General features: G+C 37.9%; 2 protein-coding genes across 4 annotated transcripts in view; one reads left to right on the forward strand and one right to left on the reverse strand.

Moving 5' to 3' along the window:
* LOC149130325 (uncharacterized) overlaps positions 1-18,229 on the forward strand; it is a 179,790-nt gene that overhangs the window by 51,356 nt on the left and 110,205 nt on the right. The window lies entirely within an intron of this gene.
* Positions 1-18,229, reverse strand: part of LOC149130326 (netrin receptor UNC5B-b-like) — a 64,536-nt gene that overhangs the window by 20,742 nt on the left and 25,565 nt on the right. The window contains 4 exon segments of the mRNA XM_089345701.1: positions 9,823-9,993; positions 11,114-11,260; positions 13,882-14,072; positions 14,075-14,108. Of these exon segments, the coding sequence (XP_089201827.1) occupies positions 9,823-9,993; positions 11,114-11,260; positions 13,882-14,072; positions 14,075-14,108 (543 nt within the window).

Raw genomic sequence — 18,229 nt, forward strand, 5'->3', positions numbered from 1 at the left:
TTACAGGGTACCAGCACAGGTACTTTTTATGTGGGACCAGTACAGGTGCTTATAAAGCATCTAAAAGATGATGTCAGCACAAATGCTTTCTATGTGGGACCAACACAGCTGCTTTTTACACAACACCAGTACAGAATTTATAGAAACTTAATGTATAAACACCTTCAGAAGGGATTGTAACTCTCAACATTGTCAACCCTGGCTTCTTCCTCAACTTGGCCAAACATTGAAAGTTATATTTTGTATATGAATACGCCTATGCAAACAACGCAATCAAAGATAGAAAAATAGATGATGAGTGTATATGCATATTTCAAAAGTTATTGCTCTTTCATCAGTACCACATCCAACCCATCAACTATCTATGAATGCATTGATTAAATATCTACGAAGTTAAGCAGTGTAGCACAATTGGGTAGATCAATATATATGTGGCAAATGGTACACACAATTTCTGGCAAAGAAACAGTATTTTGTTTTGCAAACATAATATACTACCAACTATATTAAAGTTTTACAAATTAATAACTTGTCTTGCTTGTGTGTTAGCAGTGTGATGTTTTTATTTTTAAGATTCTTCACAGATTTTCCATAAATTTCAAAGTCAGCACTAAAAGTTATGACATTTATGTCTATATAAACAACATTGGATAAAGAATACTTTGTGATGCTCATTTTGACCGTCAGCTGTCGAGTTCAAATCCTGGTCAATATTGAGTTTCATTATTAAAGGAGCTGTTAAAGTACCAGACCAGTATTTCTCCAATTCTTCTCTCTCTCTCTGCTTTATTTCTCTCCCTCTCTCTCTTACATTCTCTTCACTTATATTTTCTCTCTCACTCCTCCTTACTCCCCCTTTCTTTTCCCCCTCCATCTTGTCTTTTTCTTTCTCTCTTTTTGGAAGATGTTGGCTGTGGTCAGACATGTCAATGGTTGGATCTGTCAGGTTTTAACAAAACGCCCAAGACCTGCTGCTGGGGAGGTATTGGTGTATAAATCTGTAAGAATTCTGATCAACTCCCCAATAATAATAATAATAATAATAATAATAATAATAATAATAATAATAATGATCCTTTCTATTATAGGCACAAGTCTTGAAATTTTGAGGGGGGGGGGTAATCGATTACATCGATCCCAGTGCTTGACTGGTACTTGCTGACATTAGTAGAATTTGAACTCACAATGTAAAAATGAACGAAATGCCTGGCATGCTATTGATTCTCCCAGCTCACCGCCTTGGTAATAATAATAATAATAATAATAATAATAATAATAATAATAATAATAATAATAATAATAATAATAAATGCTCTGATGCAATATCAGGCACCGCCTCTCATGGCTTCTCATTTTAACTGATTGGAAATATTATCATGTACATGTTTTATCTTGATATAAAAGACAGGCTACTGCAAATATCCTGCACAATACCACAAATCTGCTTGTCAGTTGAGCATGTCCCTTAGTGGCTGATATGTGCATTTCTGATCATGAGCAGGAGCAGTGGGGAAGCATCATAGCCATGTGTTGAGAGGAATTCTTTGGGGTTTGAACAATTCACCTCTGGAAACATCCTTAATCAACCCTTTTTTCAGGAACATTTTAAGCAGAATGGGCCACTCAACCTGAAAAAATTCTAACCGGGCCCCACCTGCAAGGTCATGTGCTGTTTATCTTGATATCATATCACCATGTCACACACATATGTTTGTGATGCATGTGCCTGGTGTACCCTTATCAGACGGGTAGTCATGATGGGTATATTGGGCTTCATATATTTTACCCCAGTATCACTTTGATGGCATGCACTGTTGTCTCCCTCACTAATAGTATAGAAATTATTTCTACTGTAGGCACAAGGTCTGAAATTTAGGAGGAGGAGGGGTTAGGTTGATTACATCAACCCCAGTAGCACAACTGGTACTTATTTCATTGACTCTAAAAGGATGAAAGGCAAAGTCAACCTCAGCAAAATTTGAACTGAGAACATAAAGATGGACGAAATGTCGCTAAGTATTCTGCCAGCTCACTGCCTTAAGTTTCAGATTTTGGCCACAAGTTCGAGGGGATGGGGAAAGTTTATTACATTGACCTCAATATAATAATAATAATAATAATAATAATAATAATAATAATAATAATAATAATAATAATACAATTATAATAAAAATAACAATGCCTTCTTCGTTAGCCTTGGATTTACAAAACAGATCATGGCCAGTACAGGATAACATACTGTGCGATTACATTAAAAAAATTGTATACATAAAGGAAATAGCGAAGACAAAATTAGGTAAAAAAAATAAATTCAAAGAAAATTCTCCACAAGGTAGGGTGGGGTGGGGGGCAAGACCTCCCAAAAGCCTGTTCACTGGGATCATGCTTGCCACTCTCATCCACTATGCAATGTATTTTGCTAGGAAGAAGAACCTCCTCTCCACACTTTTTGATTATTTTTCAAATTGAAACTTGACAACCACAGCAACAAAGTGATAATAAAACAACAATTATAAAACAACAGCAACAGGACCATTGATAGCTGTTTCCAGTGTTGATATAAGGTCTGAAGGGGCTTAGTTGGTAACAGTTACCTTATTAATTGAAGGGTGTTTTATCAACTCTGGAAGAGTACAAAGTAAAGCTGGCGAATGGGATTTGAACTCAGAATGTAAAGAATTGGAAGATTACTACAAGGAATTTTTCTGATGTCTATCAATAATAATAATAATAATAATAATAATAATAATAATAATAATAATAATAATCCTTTCTACTATAGGCACAAGGCCTGAAATTTTGGGGGAGGGGACTAGTCGATAACATCAAACCCAGTGTTTCACTGGTACTTAATTTATCGACCCCGAAAGGATGAAAAGCCAAGATGACCTCAGCAGAATTTGAACTCAGACCGTAGCGACTAACTATTCTGCCAGTTCGCTGCCTATTCTTTTATAGACACACCACCATCGGATGTCAAGTGATGGTGGGAGACAAACACAGACACACACACACACACACACATATATATATATATATATATATATATATATATGACGGACTTCTTTCAGTTTCCATCTACCAAATCCACTCACAAGGCTTTGGTCGGCCCGAGGCTATAGTAGAAGACACTTGCCCAAGGTGCCATGCAGTGGGAATGAACCTGGAATCATGTGGCTGGTAAACAAGCTACCTACCACACAGTCACTCCTGTGCCTTAATAATAATAATTCTTTCTTACTATAAACACAAAGTCTGAAATTTATGGGAAGCGGGCAAGTTGATTACATCAACCCTAGCCTTGAATTGGTACTTATTTTATTGACCACAAAAGGATGAAAGACAAAGTCATCCTCGGCAGATTTTGAATTCAGAATGTAAAGATAGACAAAATGCCACGAAGCATTTTGCCTGACACATTAATGATTCTACTTAGCCTTAATAATAACAATTCTTTCTACTAGTGATTAACTGGCACCGACGTTTCGCTGGCATTTCAAAAGTGTTGCATGAAAGTTACCAACATGTGGTGAAAAAATATCCCAGTTTCAAACAAACATTTCCTCAGCCGCCCATTGTAGCCTTTCGACGGAATAAGAACATAAAAGAATTATTGACCTCTATATCTGACTCCAAGAAAACGAACATTGGAGTATCTACACGCTGTACCTTAAAGAACAGCCGCAAGAGAGGTAAGCCCTGTTCATTGTGCAACAACATGAGTGAAGTGAATACCATCAAAAATCATAATAGAAATGTTATGATTTATACAGAAGGGGGAACCTGCAAAGATTCCCATTTAGTGTACGGTGCAGAATGCACGAAACATAACTTGATTTATGTTGACTGTACAACGGAACAATTAAACAAAAGGTTTAATGGGCACAGATTCGACGTCAGGCACAAGAACAGTAGTTCAACAGAACTTTCTGAACATTTCGTTTCAAGCGGCTGCAATTTTGAAGAAGATTTGAAAGTGCACATTCTCAAAAAATATCCTGAATGTACCCCACTTTCACTTCTCAGAATGTATGAGGAGAAATATGTTTGCGGGTTATTGACATCACGCCCTGAAGGAATGAATAAGATGACAGGAGAATATCATCAAATTTATACAAAACTGTTTGATTGAATATTCTTCTTTCTCTCTTTTTCTTTTCTTTTTCTGTCGTCTTCCTTTTTCTTTCTTTCTTTCTGCTTATTAAAAAAACTGACAAAAGCTGATGATGTCATTCTATCAACGTATGGTCGCTGATTACTCACGTTCATAGTTTACGTTTGGTTTCTGAAATTTTGAATTTTCAATCACCTTTTGGTTTGAACTTGAGAAAGACAGACGTTCTGTCGAAATGTTGTTCAAAAAATAAAACATCTAAAATCGCGCTCTTCGTTTTGACTATTTACCTTCGTGAAGAGTTACGTCAATCCTTTTTTTAATAACAATAATAATAATAATAATAATAATAATTTTGGCATCTGGATGGGTTAAGCCAGTCTTTTGGGAGGAGGGGTCCCTTTAGCCTTGGTTGGTAACCCCTCTAGACAAGGTGACTCAATTAAAGCACTAAAATTCTCAGGAGTGAAAATGTCAAATGCAAAGATATAAAACAATGAATTGAATGAGACTAGCACTAAAATCAGTGTACACGAAGGTAGGCGTGGACTCTTGCAACCTTGGCTAGCATTACAAATGAGTGATGTCAAAATTAAATAATGATCTTTTTAAGGCCTCTGTCGGCAATGGCTGGCCATGGATGATGTCATCCGTCCGTTGAGTTGTCTATTCAGTTTTTGCAATGCCTCCTGTGGCTGTAGAGACCGATACAAGAGTGGCAGTCTCGTTTGCAGAGGCCACACCTATACGTTGAATCCGGTCTGTTGGCTGTCATTTCTTTTCTGCGGGCTCGGTTTTCAGCTGCTGCCACCATCAAATTCTCTTTGCCGGTCTGCAGTTGTTTGTGAAGAGTGCCTCTCCAGCTGGTTCGGTCGGCTGCGAGATCCTTCCAGGAATTGGTGTTGATACCAAGTGCCTTCATATCCCTCCTGCACACGTCCCTGTACCTCAGATTTGGGCGGCCAATGTTTCTCTGCCCTGCGACAAGCTCTCCGTAAAGGACATCCTTTGGGATCCGACCATCCTCCATATGGCGAACGTGGCCAAGCCAGCGAAGCCGACATTGTCTTAGTAAGGTGAGCATGGTGGGGAGGCCAGCACGAGACAGAACGTCAGTATTGGTTACTTTGTCTTGCCAGAGGGTGCTGAGTATGTGTCGGAGGCTTCTTAGGTGGAAGGTCTTGAGCCGTTTCTCCTGGCAGGCGTAATAATGATCACAACTATACTAAAAGGACTGGAATTGTTAACAGTGAAGGTGTCCCGCATGACAGGCAGGGAGTATGATCAAGTTCCGGAAGGTCATCACCAGGACCAAAATTGCAGTCAAAAGTGCAAAAGAAAAACAATGGAAAAGGAAAAACATGTAAACAAAACAGTAATAGAATGCTGGCTGGGAAGTGAGCCAAATAAAAGAGACTTCATGAATTGAATGAAGAGAATATGGGATAAAAAAGGAGGTTTTGAAGCATTCACCCAGTAACTGATAGACCAAGTAAAAGCAATCTGTAGGAACAACTGGATTATGGGAGTAGAGATTGAAGAAATTCAGAGACACAATAACAAAAAGAGCAAAAGGAGAGAGGAAACAGCAGAAAGCAGTAAGAGATGAAGAACATGAAACAGATGGAAACCGGAAAATACCAAAGAATACTGATAAAGAAACTGATGAAGACGATCTAGGTGGACAAGTGAGAGTAAGTACTGCACAAGACTGGAATGATGGAGAGAAGGAGATTTTAGAAATGTTGCGAGGTAAAATGTCTGATAGGAACAATGAAGTACCACCAAATGTAGGATTTATGGACAGAAAACAAGTGAGGAAAGCCACAGGCAGAGTAAATGATGCTTTAAGCCTGATTAAAAGAGAAACAATCAGTGAAACAAATCAGCTAATCATAGCTGCTGCTGCTAATGTTGCAGCTAACATGGTAGGCTACAAGTGAAAAACTGAAGATCTAAAAGCAAATGAAAAGAAAGAATCAGACTTGAGGATGAGTATACAAATGAAGCTGGAAAAGACACGGCAAGAACTGGGACAATTGAAAAGGATAATGAGAGGAGAGCTTAAGAATGAGGTTGTGATCAGAAAATTGAGTGGACAGTGCAGGTGAAAAGAAAGGGGAAACCAAACAGTACATGAGAAATTGATACAAAAGGTGACAACGTTAAAGGCCAAATTGAAAAGATATGAAACCAAATGCAAAGGTTTTAAACAGAATAGACTGTTCTAATCAAATAGAAGGCATCTATTTGAGGAAATAGGAGGCCAACACCAGGAACTGATTCCAGATGTTGATGAAAGCAAAGAACTTAGGAGAAGCTGTGGAACAGGCCAGCGGGACATAAAGAAAGTGTGGAGTGGCTGACAAAGGTGGAAAGTCCACTTGCAACAGTATAAAGACAGAAGGACGTCAGAATTAATCTATGTAGAATGAGACAGAAGTTTTAAAAAATAGCAAATTGAAAAGGCCTAGGTCCAGATGGAGTACAAGGCTATTTGGCTGAAGAACATTACAACATTTTCATGATAGGATCATTATGCAACTGGAAGACTACCTGCAACAAGGTCATGCCCCTGCCTGGATGAATGCTACTATGCTTCAAGGATCCTTTGAAAGGGAACTTGGCATCAAATTTTCGACCTATCACCTGTTTACCACTTATGTGGAAGCTTATAGCTCGTGCCTTGGTGGAAGAGTTATAAAACCATCTGGAAAGTAACAGTCTACTTCCAGAAGAACAGAAAGGATTCAGGAAACAAAGTAGGGCAACAAGAGAACACTTTTTAGTCAATAAAATTATAGAAATTGCAGATGCAGATTGACGGAACTGAATGTAGCATAGCTAGATTACAAAACGCATACGACATGGTACCATACAGATGGATGAGTAAAACGATGAGCATGTTTGGAATAGAAGAAAAAAACATGGAGAAAATGCTGAATGAAAGTATGAAACATTGGAATGCTGAAATTGATCGGAGGAAAACAAAGACTCAGAGAAGTGAACATCAGACATGGAATATTCCAAGGTGAAAGCTTATCTCCATTGTTATTCATATTGGTCTTGATACCACTCACTATGATACTACAAAAAGCTAAAATTGCTTATGATTTGGGAAAAGGAAATGGTCAGATAAATCATCTCCTTTTCATGGATGATATAAAGGTTTATGTGAAAAATGAGAAACAGCTTAAAAGTCTTGTACATACTATTCACAATTTCTCAAATGATGTAGGTATGGAATTTGGAATAGGAAAGTGCAATATATTGAAAACGAAACTAGGAAGATTTGAAAGAAACCAGGGAATTGAAATGCCAAATGGTCAAACAATGAGAGCAGTCAAAAAAGGACAATGGAATAAATATTTGGGAATACTGGAAGCAGACAAGATTAAAAAAAAAAAGAAACAAATTACCGTTAGGGTGCACACAAAGAGAGTCAGAAAATAATTGTAGCTAAAGCTGAATTCCAAAAATTTTATTGAAGCAATAAATTCAAGAGCAGTACCCTTAATAGATATGGTGTTGGAATTATAGACTTGACCAAAAATGATATGAAGAAACTTGACAGAAAAATTAGGAAGTTGTTGATGTATGGAACCCATGTTGATATCATGATGTATGATATCAACTGGTTATACTTGAAGAGAGACCAGAGTGGAAGAGACTTAATAGCATTGGAAGAATGTGTACAGATGGAAAGAAGAAGTCTAGTAGAGTATTTACAGAGCAGCAGAGAAAAAAATACTAGAGACAGTTAATGAAGACAGAATCTACCAAAGACAGGTGATGAAGCACATAATAGGAGAAAAGGACAAGAACAAAATACAAAAAGAGTATGTCAGACAGATCAAAGAGAAACCTCTGCCTGGCCAATTTTGGAGAATCACTGAAGACAGAAGTGGAACAAGATCCTTGGCTTAGTTAAAAAAAAGGAGGAATTAAGAAAAGAAACAGAGAGCCTAATTGTAGCAGCCCAAGATCAAGCAATAAAAACAAACAACTTGAGAAAAAATATAAATGGAGAGAATGTGTCAGGAAAATGTAGAGCCTGTGAAACTTGGAATGAGACAGTGGCACACATTGTGGAAGAATACTCCAAGTTGGCACGGGAAGAATATAAGAAATGGAGGCATGACCAGGTTGTAAATGTTTTACACTGGGAACTGTGCCAGAAATGGGGATTTGAAGCTGGAAACATATGGTACAATCACCGAGTTGAATGAGTACTGGAATTGAAGAAATGTAAGATTTTGTGGGACTTTGCTATTCAAATGGACACGAAGTTAGAAAATAATAGATCAGATATAACAATTATAGGTAAAGAAAAGCAAAGTTGCTAAATCATTGACCCATTATGCTTGTTTGAGTCCAGGATCATAAAGAAAGAGGTAAAAGACAAAGAAAATACAATCCCTTAAAATTTGAAATAGGAAGAATTTGGAGCATGAGAACAGTAAAGGTCATACCTATAATAATTGGTGCATTAGGAACAGTAAACCAAGATATAGACAAATGGTTGAAGGAGATTGAAACAGAATACCTGGTAGAAATCCTACAGAAAGTTTGTCTCTTAAGGAGAGCAAGGATTGATTATCAGGAGGGTTCAAACCACTTGAAAGACTGCTGAAAACTTGTGGATACCTAAAGTTACAGGCAGTAACCCACTATCCACATAATTCCTACCAGGAATAAGACCGAACCTGAGCCAAACCAAAATAATAATAATGGTTTCTAATTTTAAGCACATTGTCATCATTTTAAGAAAGGGGATTAATTGACACCTTTGACCCCAGTACTTGACTTAGCACTTGATTTTATCAATCCTGAAAGGATGAAAGGTAAAGTTAGTATTAGTCTTCTTTCATAATTTCATTGACATCTAGGATATTTTATAGGAATATTAAATCTTCCCCAGTATTTCACTACTACTTTATTTTATCAATGCCAGATGGAGGAAAGTAAAGTTGAACTTGGAGGAAGTACTCATTCCATTAAACATCTTTATTGACTAAATACTAAATAAAAGAACTTTATTTTATCCCATTCTTCACTTAATTCTTGCACCAGCGGCAATAACAATTCTTCAAATTTTTGTGCATTCTGCTGGCAGTTACTTCATGCCGAATCATTTGCAAGAATGAAAAACTTTTATATCCTGTGTCTGAAATGAAAAGGGATTGTCACAGATAGAATGTTTACTTTTACAGGGTAGCCCCGGAGCTCAACAACAGCAGCAGCAACAAGAACAAGAACAAGAACAACAACAACAACGAGCTATGACGTTGTTGAGCATGCTAGAAATAACAGCTAAATTTGCCTCAGATGACACCTAATCATTTCCAAATATGAAAAACTACAAATTACAAAGGCATATGATTATAGATTGAATACCTTTGACCCTAAGGTTACTGCTCAAAGGAATGAGGTGGGGGGGGGAAGAAGTGCCTCTGGAGAGCTAAACAACAATAACAAACTATGTTGTTGCAGAACGTGCTAAAAATAGCTAAATCTGCCTTGGATCACACTCAACAGTACTCAAATTTGAATAACTACAGAATCACAAAGACACATGGTTAAAGACTGAATGTCTCTGACCCAAAGGATTGAAGTAGGGGACTGCCCCTGGGCTAAACAACATCAACAACAACAATCAGACGAGGAAGAAGAAGGCAAACGAGGAATATGGTTTGTAGAGTACTTACGTCTTTGAGATTTGTGAAAACATGAAGAAGTTGCCTGTTACTGAGAATAGCTTTCTGGTAAACTTGGATCTTACAACTGATCTTGTGATGGGATCTGTCGAGGAGTTCCAGGGAGAACGAGCAGTGGAGGTTGTTCTGGTTACCACTCCAGATATGGCGGAACGGAATTTCCTGTTGGAATGGTAAATAGGAAGAGCATGATACACACGTTATTATATAAGAAGTAAAAGGGATTAATAAATCCAGGCAGATACCTATGAAGAACTCAGTGTTAAATGAATTTGGTTAAATATATCAAACAACCAGAATTCCAGGTAATTCTTTGTGTATGACAAGTTAATCCAAATATCATTTAAAAGAATTTCAGTTCAGAGTATAAGACAAAGGGTATACCTAGGAAGATGTGGGACGAAGTGATGAGAAAGGATCTTCAGATATTGGGCCTCACAGAGGGGATGACATGGGACCAAGATTTCCAACAGTTTGTTGTGCTGGAGAAGACACTTCAAGCAAAGTAAAATCAGGGCTCTCCTTGCATACAGGTATGTCCTCTACATCCCTCTTCAGCTGAGCGATCCTAATCTTGTGGGCTCATGGGTGCTGGTACCACATAAACACACCTGTGCAGGTGTTGCATAAAAGCTCCCAGTACACTCTGTAAAGTGATTGGTATTAGAAAGGACATCCAGCCGTAGAAACCATGCCAAAACAGATATGGAGTGTCAGGGCAACTCTTCAGCTGCCCAGCTCCTGTCAAACTGTCCAACCCATGCCAGCATGGAAAAGAGACATTAAACGATGATAATGACGATGATGATGATGATGTACATATACAAACAGGAAGTGCCTTAAGAGAACAATTGGGTATAAACAGCATCAGCTGTAGTATGCAAGAGAAGACTGCACTGGTTTGGTCATGTGATGCATATGGGTGAGGACAGCTGCATAAAGAAGTGCTGATCTCTAATTGTGAAGAGAACCTGTGGACAGGGTAGGCTTAGGAAAGGTCCCATGGAACTCAACAACAACAATTATAGCCACTAATACCAATTACTATACATTAGATAATGTAGTCCAAGATAGATGCTTAAATAAAAGATGGGATCGTCAGAACTGGAAGATCCTTGATCATAAATCTACTTGATCAGGACTGACCTGGGGCTAAACAACAAGAATTAAATAGAGAATGATTTATGTAAATAAAACACCAGAAATCTCCACCACCACCATCACAAAGTAAAAGGTGAGGTGAGGTGAAGAGGGAGAGCTGTGGGGAAAGTAATTAACTCACCTGGTAATTAGCAGCTAATTTACTTCTCCATCCAGAGGAAAGTTCTTCAATAGTAAGATACAGGTTATTTCCGCCATCTTGGAATGGAATCTGTTTTGGTTTGTCGAGGAGGCGCCCACCTAGCTTCCTCTCAACTTGGATGACACCCTGATGTATGGAAGAGAGAAAGAGTTAGAGAGAGTGTGTGTATGTGCATGTGAGAGAGAGAGAGAGAGAGAGAGAGAGAGAGAAAGGAAGACAAAGAGAGAAACTGAGAAAGAGGTGCTTAATTTTGCATGACTTAGAGAAGAAGGCAGGACTGTAAAAAAAGCTCCTTTAAGGAGAGAGATGGAGAAGAAAGTTATTGTAGGACTGTTGACCCCTACAATATTGGAGTATACAACACCTTCAGAAATCAATGAAACAGTGAAGAGAGTCTATGTCGAGACTGCCACACTGAGAACATACAATATATCGGGACTGCCACACTGGGAGAGTACAAAATGTCCATTGCATCTCATACATTCTTTTGCTGCATGTCAAAGTGTGTAGAGATGTGAATATGTCAAAACTCGGCTACCTACTTTGTGCATGATAGGACAAGTGGATCAGGGTGACCTGGGACTACGCAACCACCATCACTATCCGCATCCTATGAACTACTACAGTTTAATATCAATACTTGTATTGATCAACAATAACCTCTTACCCAACCCTCCTCCTAAACCAATCAACGCTGCTGCACAGTAATTTATGCACATGTTGCATTAGTCATACAAAGTGACATACTATTGCAATTTGATAAATTGTGTGCACCCCAACACTTCAAAATGCACACAACCAGAGTGCACTACACACACATCATGCTACAAGCTACATCGCTGTGAATTAAGCTTCCCAATGTTTTGGGGAAACAGTTGGAGAGAAAAGCAGACTATAGAAAGAAATAGATATAGATGAAGGCAAATTCTACACAAGCATGTGTGTGTATGCATATATATATATACTAGCAGAGACACCTGGCATTGCTCAGGATTAAAATGGCATAGTTTGTATATAATATATTACAGTTATGTTGAGACAGGTGAAATGGGAAAGCGCAGCATTGACAACAAAACATTTGTGGAGTAAATGATGGGCTAATTCGACTAAGCAACATGCTATGCATCTGTTTGGATTATTTCAGGCTCTAACCTGTGGGGGTTATGTGATTTTTGAATGCACCAAGAAGCTGTCATTAGATATACTCTCTTTTGCAGCAGTTGGCACAGTGTCTAACACGACCCATCATCTGAAATGTTGACACCTCCTTCGAGCTTGTTGTCCTATATCACTCATAAAGTAAATTTGGAGGAACTGTGGTTGTTCATTTGTGGGTAACAGGGAACCAATTAGGTGATAGACTCACCCTTGAACTTTGACATCGTCATAAATTCATGTTTATCTATCTTCTTAGATGCAACAAACGATATCATTTGCAGAGTTGTATTGTCTGATATTGTTCAGAAAATCCTTTGACTGGATGGAAATGCCTTCTAGAAGATCCATAAGAGGTTGAGAAGGAGCTGGTAATGCTGGCAATGTTACCTGACCGCCTGAGCAGCACACACCATTTGTTTCATTTGAAAATTTTAAAGCTCTACAGAAAAGTTAATTTTTGTTTAGCACATCAATTTAGACAGAGTTATTATTTTTATAAGAATGGGATGGATCATATCTGAAAACAGCTTCAGGTGTTGTGAAGAACGAATTTGTACGTAGCCTACTTCTCAGAGCTATTCTATTGGACCTCTGTCTAATCATTAAAACATTGATTTAATGATCCGGCATTAAGTGCTGCAACATGCATTTGCTGATATTGAGAAAATCTCATCTAGCTTCTCTTTTCAGACTCTCACCTACAGTTTTCTACAATCCTCCTTGCTTTAAACTTATTTCTGGAGAGATTAAGTCTTTTCTTTGGTGGCATATTCTTCCCAATATTGTAAACAAAAAATTATGAACATAGAAAGAAATTATACATTAATCCCTATTTTTGTAAGCAGTTGTATCCGAAAACATTTTATTTGAAGAGAGCAGAAATTGAAAGAAGAGAAAGCGAAAAGAACAGAGAAAGAACAGAGAAAGAAAGTGAAAGATGTATGTACGTCTATATGAAATGGACATGTGTGTGTGTATGTATGCGTGCTTGCACGTGTGTATGTGAGAGAGAAAGAGGGTGAGAAAGAGAGAGTGAGTGAGTGAAGGTGTGTGTTGTGATGATTGATGTCTTTTAAGGTACATATAGAACATGTGACGTTATCGTATAAAATTTTTACAATAGTTGATTTCTGGAAAAGATTATTTGAAATGCAAATATTTGAATTATTTATTAACCTAAATATGTGTGTGTGTATGTACACAGACATACACATGTATACAGAAATATGAAGAGATGGCAGCTATTTGGAACTGCATATGACTTCGCAGTTGATACCCAGCCTTTGCTAGTTGTATTAGGTGCAGATGGAGTCACATTGAGACACAGCCATCTCCCTACCTGTCTTAACTCTGCAGAACATTAGGGATCTTATTGTCAGGGAGGGGAGAGAGAGAGAAAGAGTGGGAGAGAGAGAGAAAGAGAGAGAGAGGGGAGAGGGAGAAAGAGTGGGAGAGAGAGAAAGAGAGAGGGCTACACTAGTAGTTGGCTGGTACATGTATAGAGTCAAGTAGTCTGAGCAAGGTGAAACAAAGTGTCTTGCTCAAGGAGACAATGCACCTATGCAAAAACAGAGAGTGAGTGTTCTTACCTCCAACGCATCTTGGGTATCCTCCACAACGTAAACCCTGATGCTGTAATCCATTGAGGGTGGCATAGCGGGTGCAAAGGCGACAAGACGCAGAATTTTAATCGCACGACCTCCAGGCACTGACTCGCCTATGAGTGTATAACGCTGGAGCTGTTCAGTCATTATGTGACAATGGTTTGGGTCGAGCTGGCCACGTTGATTGTCTCTTGGCCAAGGGTAACAAGTTTCTGAAAATAGAGAAGAAGAGGGTCAACATTACATTGCATATACAGGGTGCATAAGGTATTTGAAGACATAACTTTTTGGGGTCATTGCTGCATTTTTTGCTAACTCTGTATAATTTTTGTTTCAGAAAATAATAATGGCAGACCCTCAGCTTACTCAAGAAATGAAGAGACATGCTGTTATTGTGGTTATAAAGGCATAGTGATTTAGAAATATCTTGATTTTTAAAAGTTGCCAGATCTTTTGTCTACAAAGTTTCTAAAAAGCTAGAGACTGAAGATGGAAACGTATCACCAGTATCAAAGCATAAAAAGCATTCTAAATGCTCTGAAATCATCAAAACACCTGAATTTATCCATTGATTACAATCCCAGAAAGTCCATGAGGTCAAATGCAAAAGATCTCCATGTGTCAGGAGGAACAGCCAGAAATGTTGTCCAGATATAAGTCTTATATGATGAGGAAAGGTCGATTTGACAGAAAAAGCAAAAAAAAAAAAAAAAAAAAAAAAAATCACTATATCAGATCTAAAAGGCTCTTAAACAAACTGAAAAATCCAGCAGAAGAAGATTTGATTTGGTTTTTCTAAAACGAGAAAAATTTCAACCAAAATCAAAAAGTTAACAGAAGAAATGACAGATGGTTATGTGCAGACCCTTCTGAAGTTCCAAGTGTTATGCATACAAAATTTCCTGCAACTGTCATGGTTTTAGGGGTTGTTAGCAATGAAGCACATGTGATGCCACCTTACTTCTTTCCACAAGGCCTTAGAGTTAACACTGCCATTTACATTGAGATCCTGGAAATAATTGTTAAACCCTGGATAGACAGTGTATGCAATGGAAGGCCGTATACATACACACACACACAGGTTGATTCACTTGACTAAAAATTCTTCAATGCTGTGCCCCAGCATGGCCACAGTTTAATGATTGACATAAGTGAAAAAGATATCTTCTGTCTTTTACTTGTTTCAATCATTGAACTGTGGCCATGCTGGGGCACCACCTTCAAGAACTCTTAGTTGAACGAATTGACCCCAGGACTTTTTTGTTTTTTAAAGCCTGGTACTTATTCTATTGGTCTCTTTTGCCAAATAATTAAGTTACAGGGATGTAAACACACCAACAACAGTTGTCAAGTGGTGGTGAGACACAAACACAGATACACACACATACACATATATTGGGCTTCTTTCAGTTTCTGTCTACCAAATCCACTCACAAGGCTTTGGTTGGCCCAAGGATATAGTAGAAGACACTTGCCCAATGTGCCACACAGTGGGACTGAACCTGGAATCATGTGGTTGGGAAGTAAATGACAATGATGATGACACACGCATAAATGTATGTTGTATATAACAGTGGTTTCCAATGAAGGTCCATATAAAATTTTGTTGCACAAAAAATTATCTACAATACACAAAATATTTTAACAATTTCTTTTTATACAATTCCTTGTAATATTGATATGCAGTGTGGAAGAGAGGAGACTGTGCTGGTTTGGTCTTATGATGCAGATGGATGAGGTCAGCTGCATAAAGAAGTGCTGATCACTTAAAGTGGAGAGAAGTTGTGAGAGAAGGAGACCCAGGAAGACATGGGATGAAGTACTGAAGGCCGATCTGAAAATTCTGAACCTTACAAAGAGATGAGAGATGAGTGGTTGGCATTAGGAAGGATATTCAGCCATAGAAACCAAGCCAAAGCAGACTATGAAAGCTGATGTGGCCCCTGGTCTTGCTAGTTCCTGTCAAACTGTCCAACCTATGCCAGCATGAAAAACAGATTTTAAAAATTGATGATGATGATGATGATGATGAATACTGTAGATTTGCTTGTCACTTGTTTGACCATAACCAGTTGAGCTGATAATATAAGCATCTCTGATCATGAGCAGAGGTAGCAGGGTAGAATCACAGCCATATTTTGAGAGGAATTCTTTGAGGTTTGAATAATTTACCTCTGGAAACAAGGGTGTTTTGTTCATCTTCCTTAAAGAAACCTTATTCAGACATTTTCAGCAGGATGAGCAATGTAACTGAAGAAAATTCTAACAGGGTCCCACCTGCAAGGTCATTCACTGTTTATCTTGATATGAGATCACCATGCTGTGCACATATGGTTGTGCTGCATGTGCCTGGTGTACCCTTATCAGATGGGTAGTCATGATGGGTATATTGGGCTTCATATATTTGTACCCCTCGTCAAATGATGATTTAATTCTAAAAATATTATAGGACTTTTTTAAAAACATCAAATAGCTAGGAAGGTCCAGCTAATAGGAATGAAAGGGATCCATGGGCAAAAATATAGTTTAGAAACACCGGAATATGCAGTATGTTGAGAAAGTTTTGTAGCACTGCACGACTATTGATTACAACTAATTAAGAAGTCATGAATCATTAATGCCTCACTTATTACTATTGTAATAATTGTTAATAATACAATTGAAATGAAACAGAAACACAGCAACTGATTTGAATTGTTCTCTTTATGAAAAATAATGAAAGTTTAAGTTTGATTGAGATAATTGTGAAATTGTTAATAAATACTAATTGGCTGTTAATTAGACTAATCAGAGAGAAAAAAAATACACAGACAGCATTGCCCACACACACACGCACACACACACACAGATATATGTCATATGTATGTGTGTGTGCATATGCAAAAAATATATAGACATAAAATTTAAGACAAACAATGATAAATTTATTATATATATAGTGATATATGTACATATATACATATATATATACATGGAAATGGATATGTGGTGTTCAATCATATAATAATATATATATATGCATATATACATACATATATGTACATACTTACATATATATGTATATACATGTACATATATGGGTACAGGACGTCTGAAAACGTAAACAACATGAAATACGAAAACATGGAATACAAACTTTTTTTGCGAACAATGAAATAAACAAATGGAAAACAAGACAAGTAACATAAAGAACGACCCTTCATCAGGTGTCGGTTGTTTTATCTACTCCACATTTCGAGCAATTACAACAAGATGTGTCTTTGAGAAACAGTTGCTCCCACAAAGCAATATAAAATTTGGGATTTGCAGAGGGTCAAATTTGGTTACAAAAACAGAACAATGAAAACAAACAGTAAGGGCTGCTAAGCCATAACAAGGTGAGGTGGCAAACGCTGGAGGAACAAGCTTTGACAAAAGAAAAGATAGGAGAGGAGACAGACAAGAATGCGTGTGATCTGTGTGCCAGATCAACAGGAAAAAAAGAAGCTCAAGTTAGGAAAAGAAAGATGGCCAATGGTCATGTGTGAGCAACGAGAGAGTAAAGGAGGGAGAGTGAGAAAGAGAGAAGGACAGATGGAGAACAGGGAAGGAGAGAGGAAAAGAATTACAGAAAGGATGAGAGAGAAAAAAACGAAAAGGGGACAAGGGGAGATAAAGAGAATTATATGTATATGTGTATACACACACACACACACACACACACACATATATATATATATATATATATATATATATATATATATATATATATATATATATATATTTGTGTATATATATATTAATAGTTATCGTCAAGCCAACATGGCAATCCAAAAAACAGGACGAATGCTGCCGTTGATTAGCTCCAAGAGGCCACCGCCTCTAGCTATGTAACACACGAACCTGTGTCCATTATAACCTTCGAACAGGGGAAGTCAGCCGCTTCCCCTTGCTGGTCTCGCATCTACAGACTAGTTTCGGGGTATTGCCCCTTATCAATGTAGAGCAGCCGAACCCAGCAGGCGTTGCTACTGACCGTCTGTACGAAGGATTATTTAGCTAAATTCAGTGGAATACATCCACTGGTTTTCAAAAACAGAAATATTAATATTTCTAAGTCTCTCTAAAGGAGACTACGGCAGCGGTACTGGATATTAATAGTTATTGCCAAGCCAACATGGCAGTCCAAAAAAATAGAACGAATGCTGCCGTTGATTAGCTCCAAGAGGCCATCGCCTCTAGCTGGCTGTGACACACGAACCTGTGTCCATTATAACCTTCGAACAGGGGAGTCTCCTGTGGGGAAGTGGCCAAAGAGAAGTTGCTTCGGAATTCTGATATCACTCATATGTGA

Source organism: Octopus bimaculoides, chromosome 29, assembly GCF_046866305.1.
Source record: "Octopus bimaculoides isolate indiv1 chromosome 29, ASM4686630v1, whole genome shotgun sequence".
Classification (NCBI taxonomy): domain Eukaryota; kingdom Metazoa; phylum Mollusca; class Cephalopoda; order Octopoda; family Octopodidae; genus Octopus; species Octopus bimaculoides.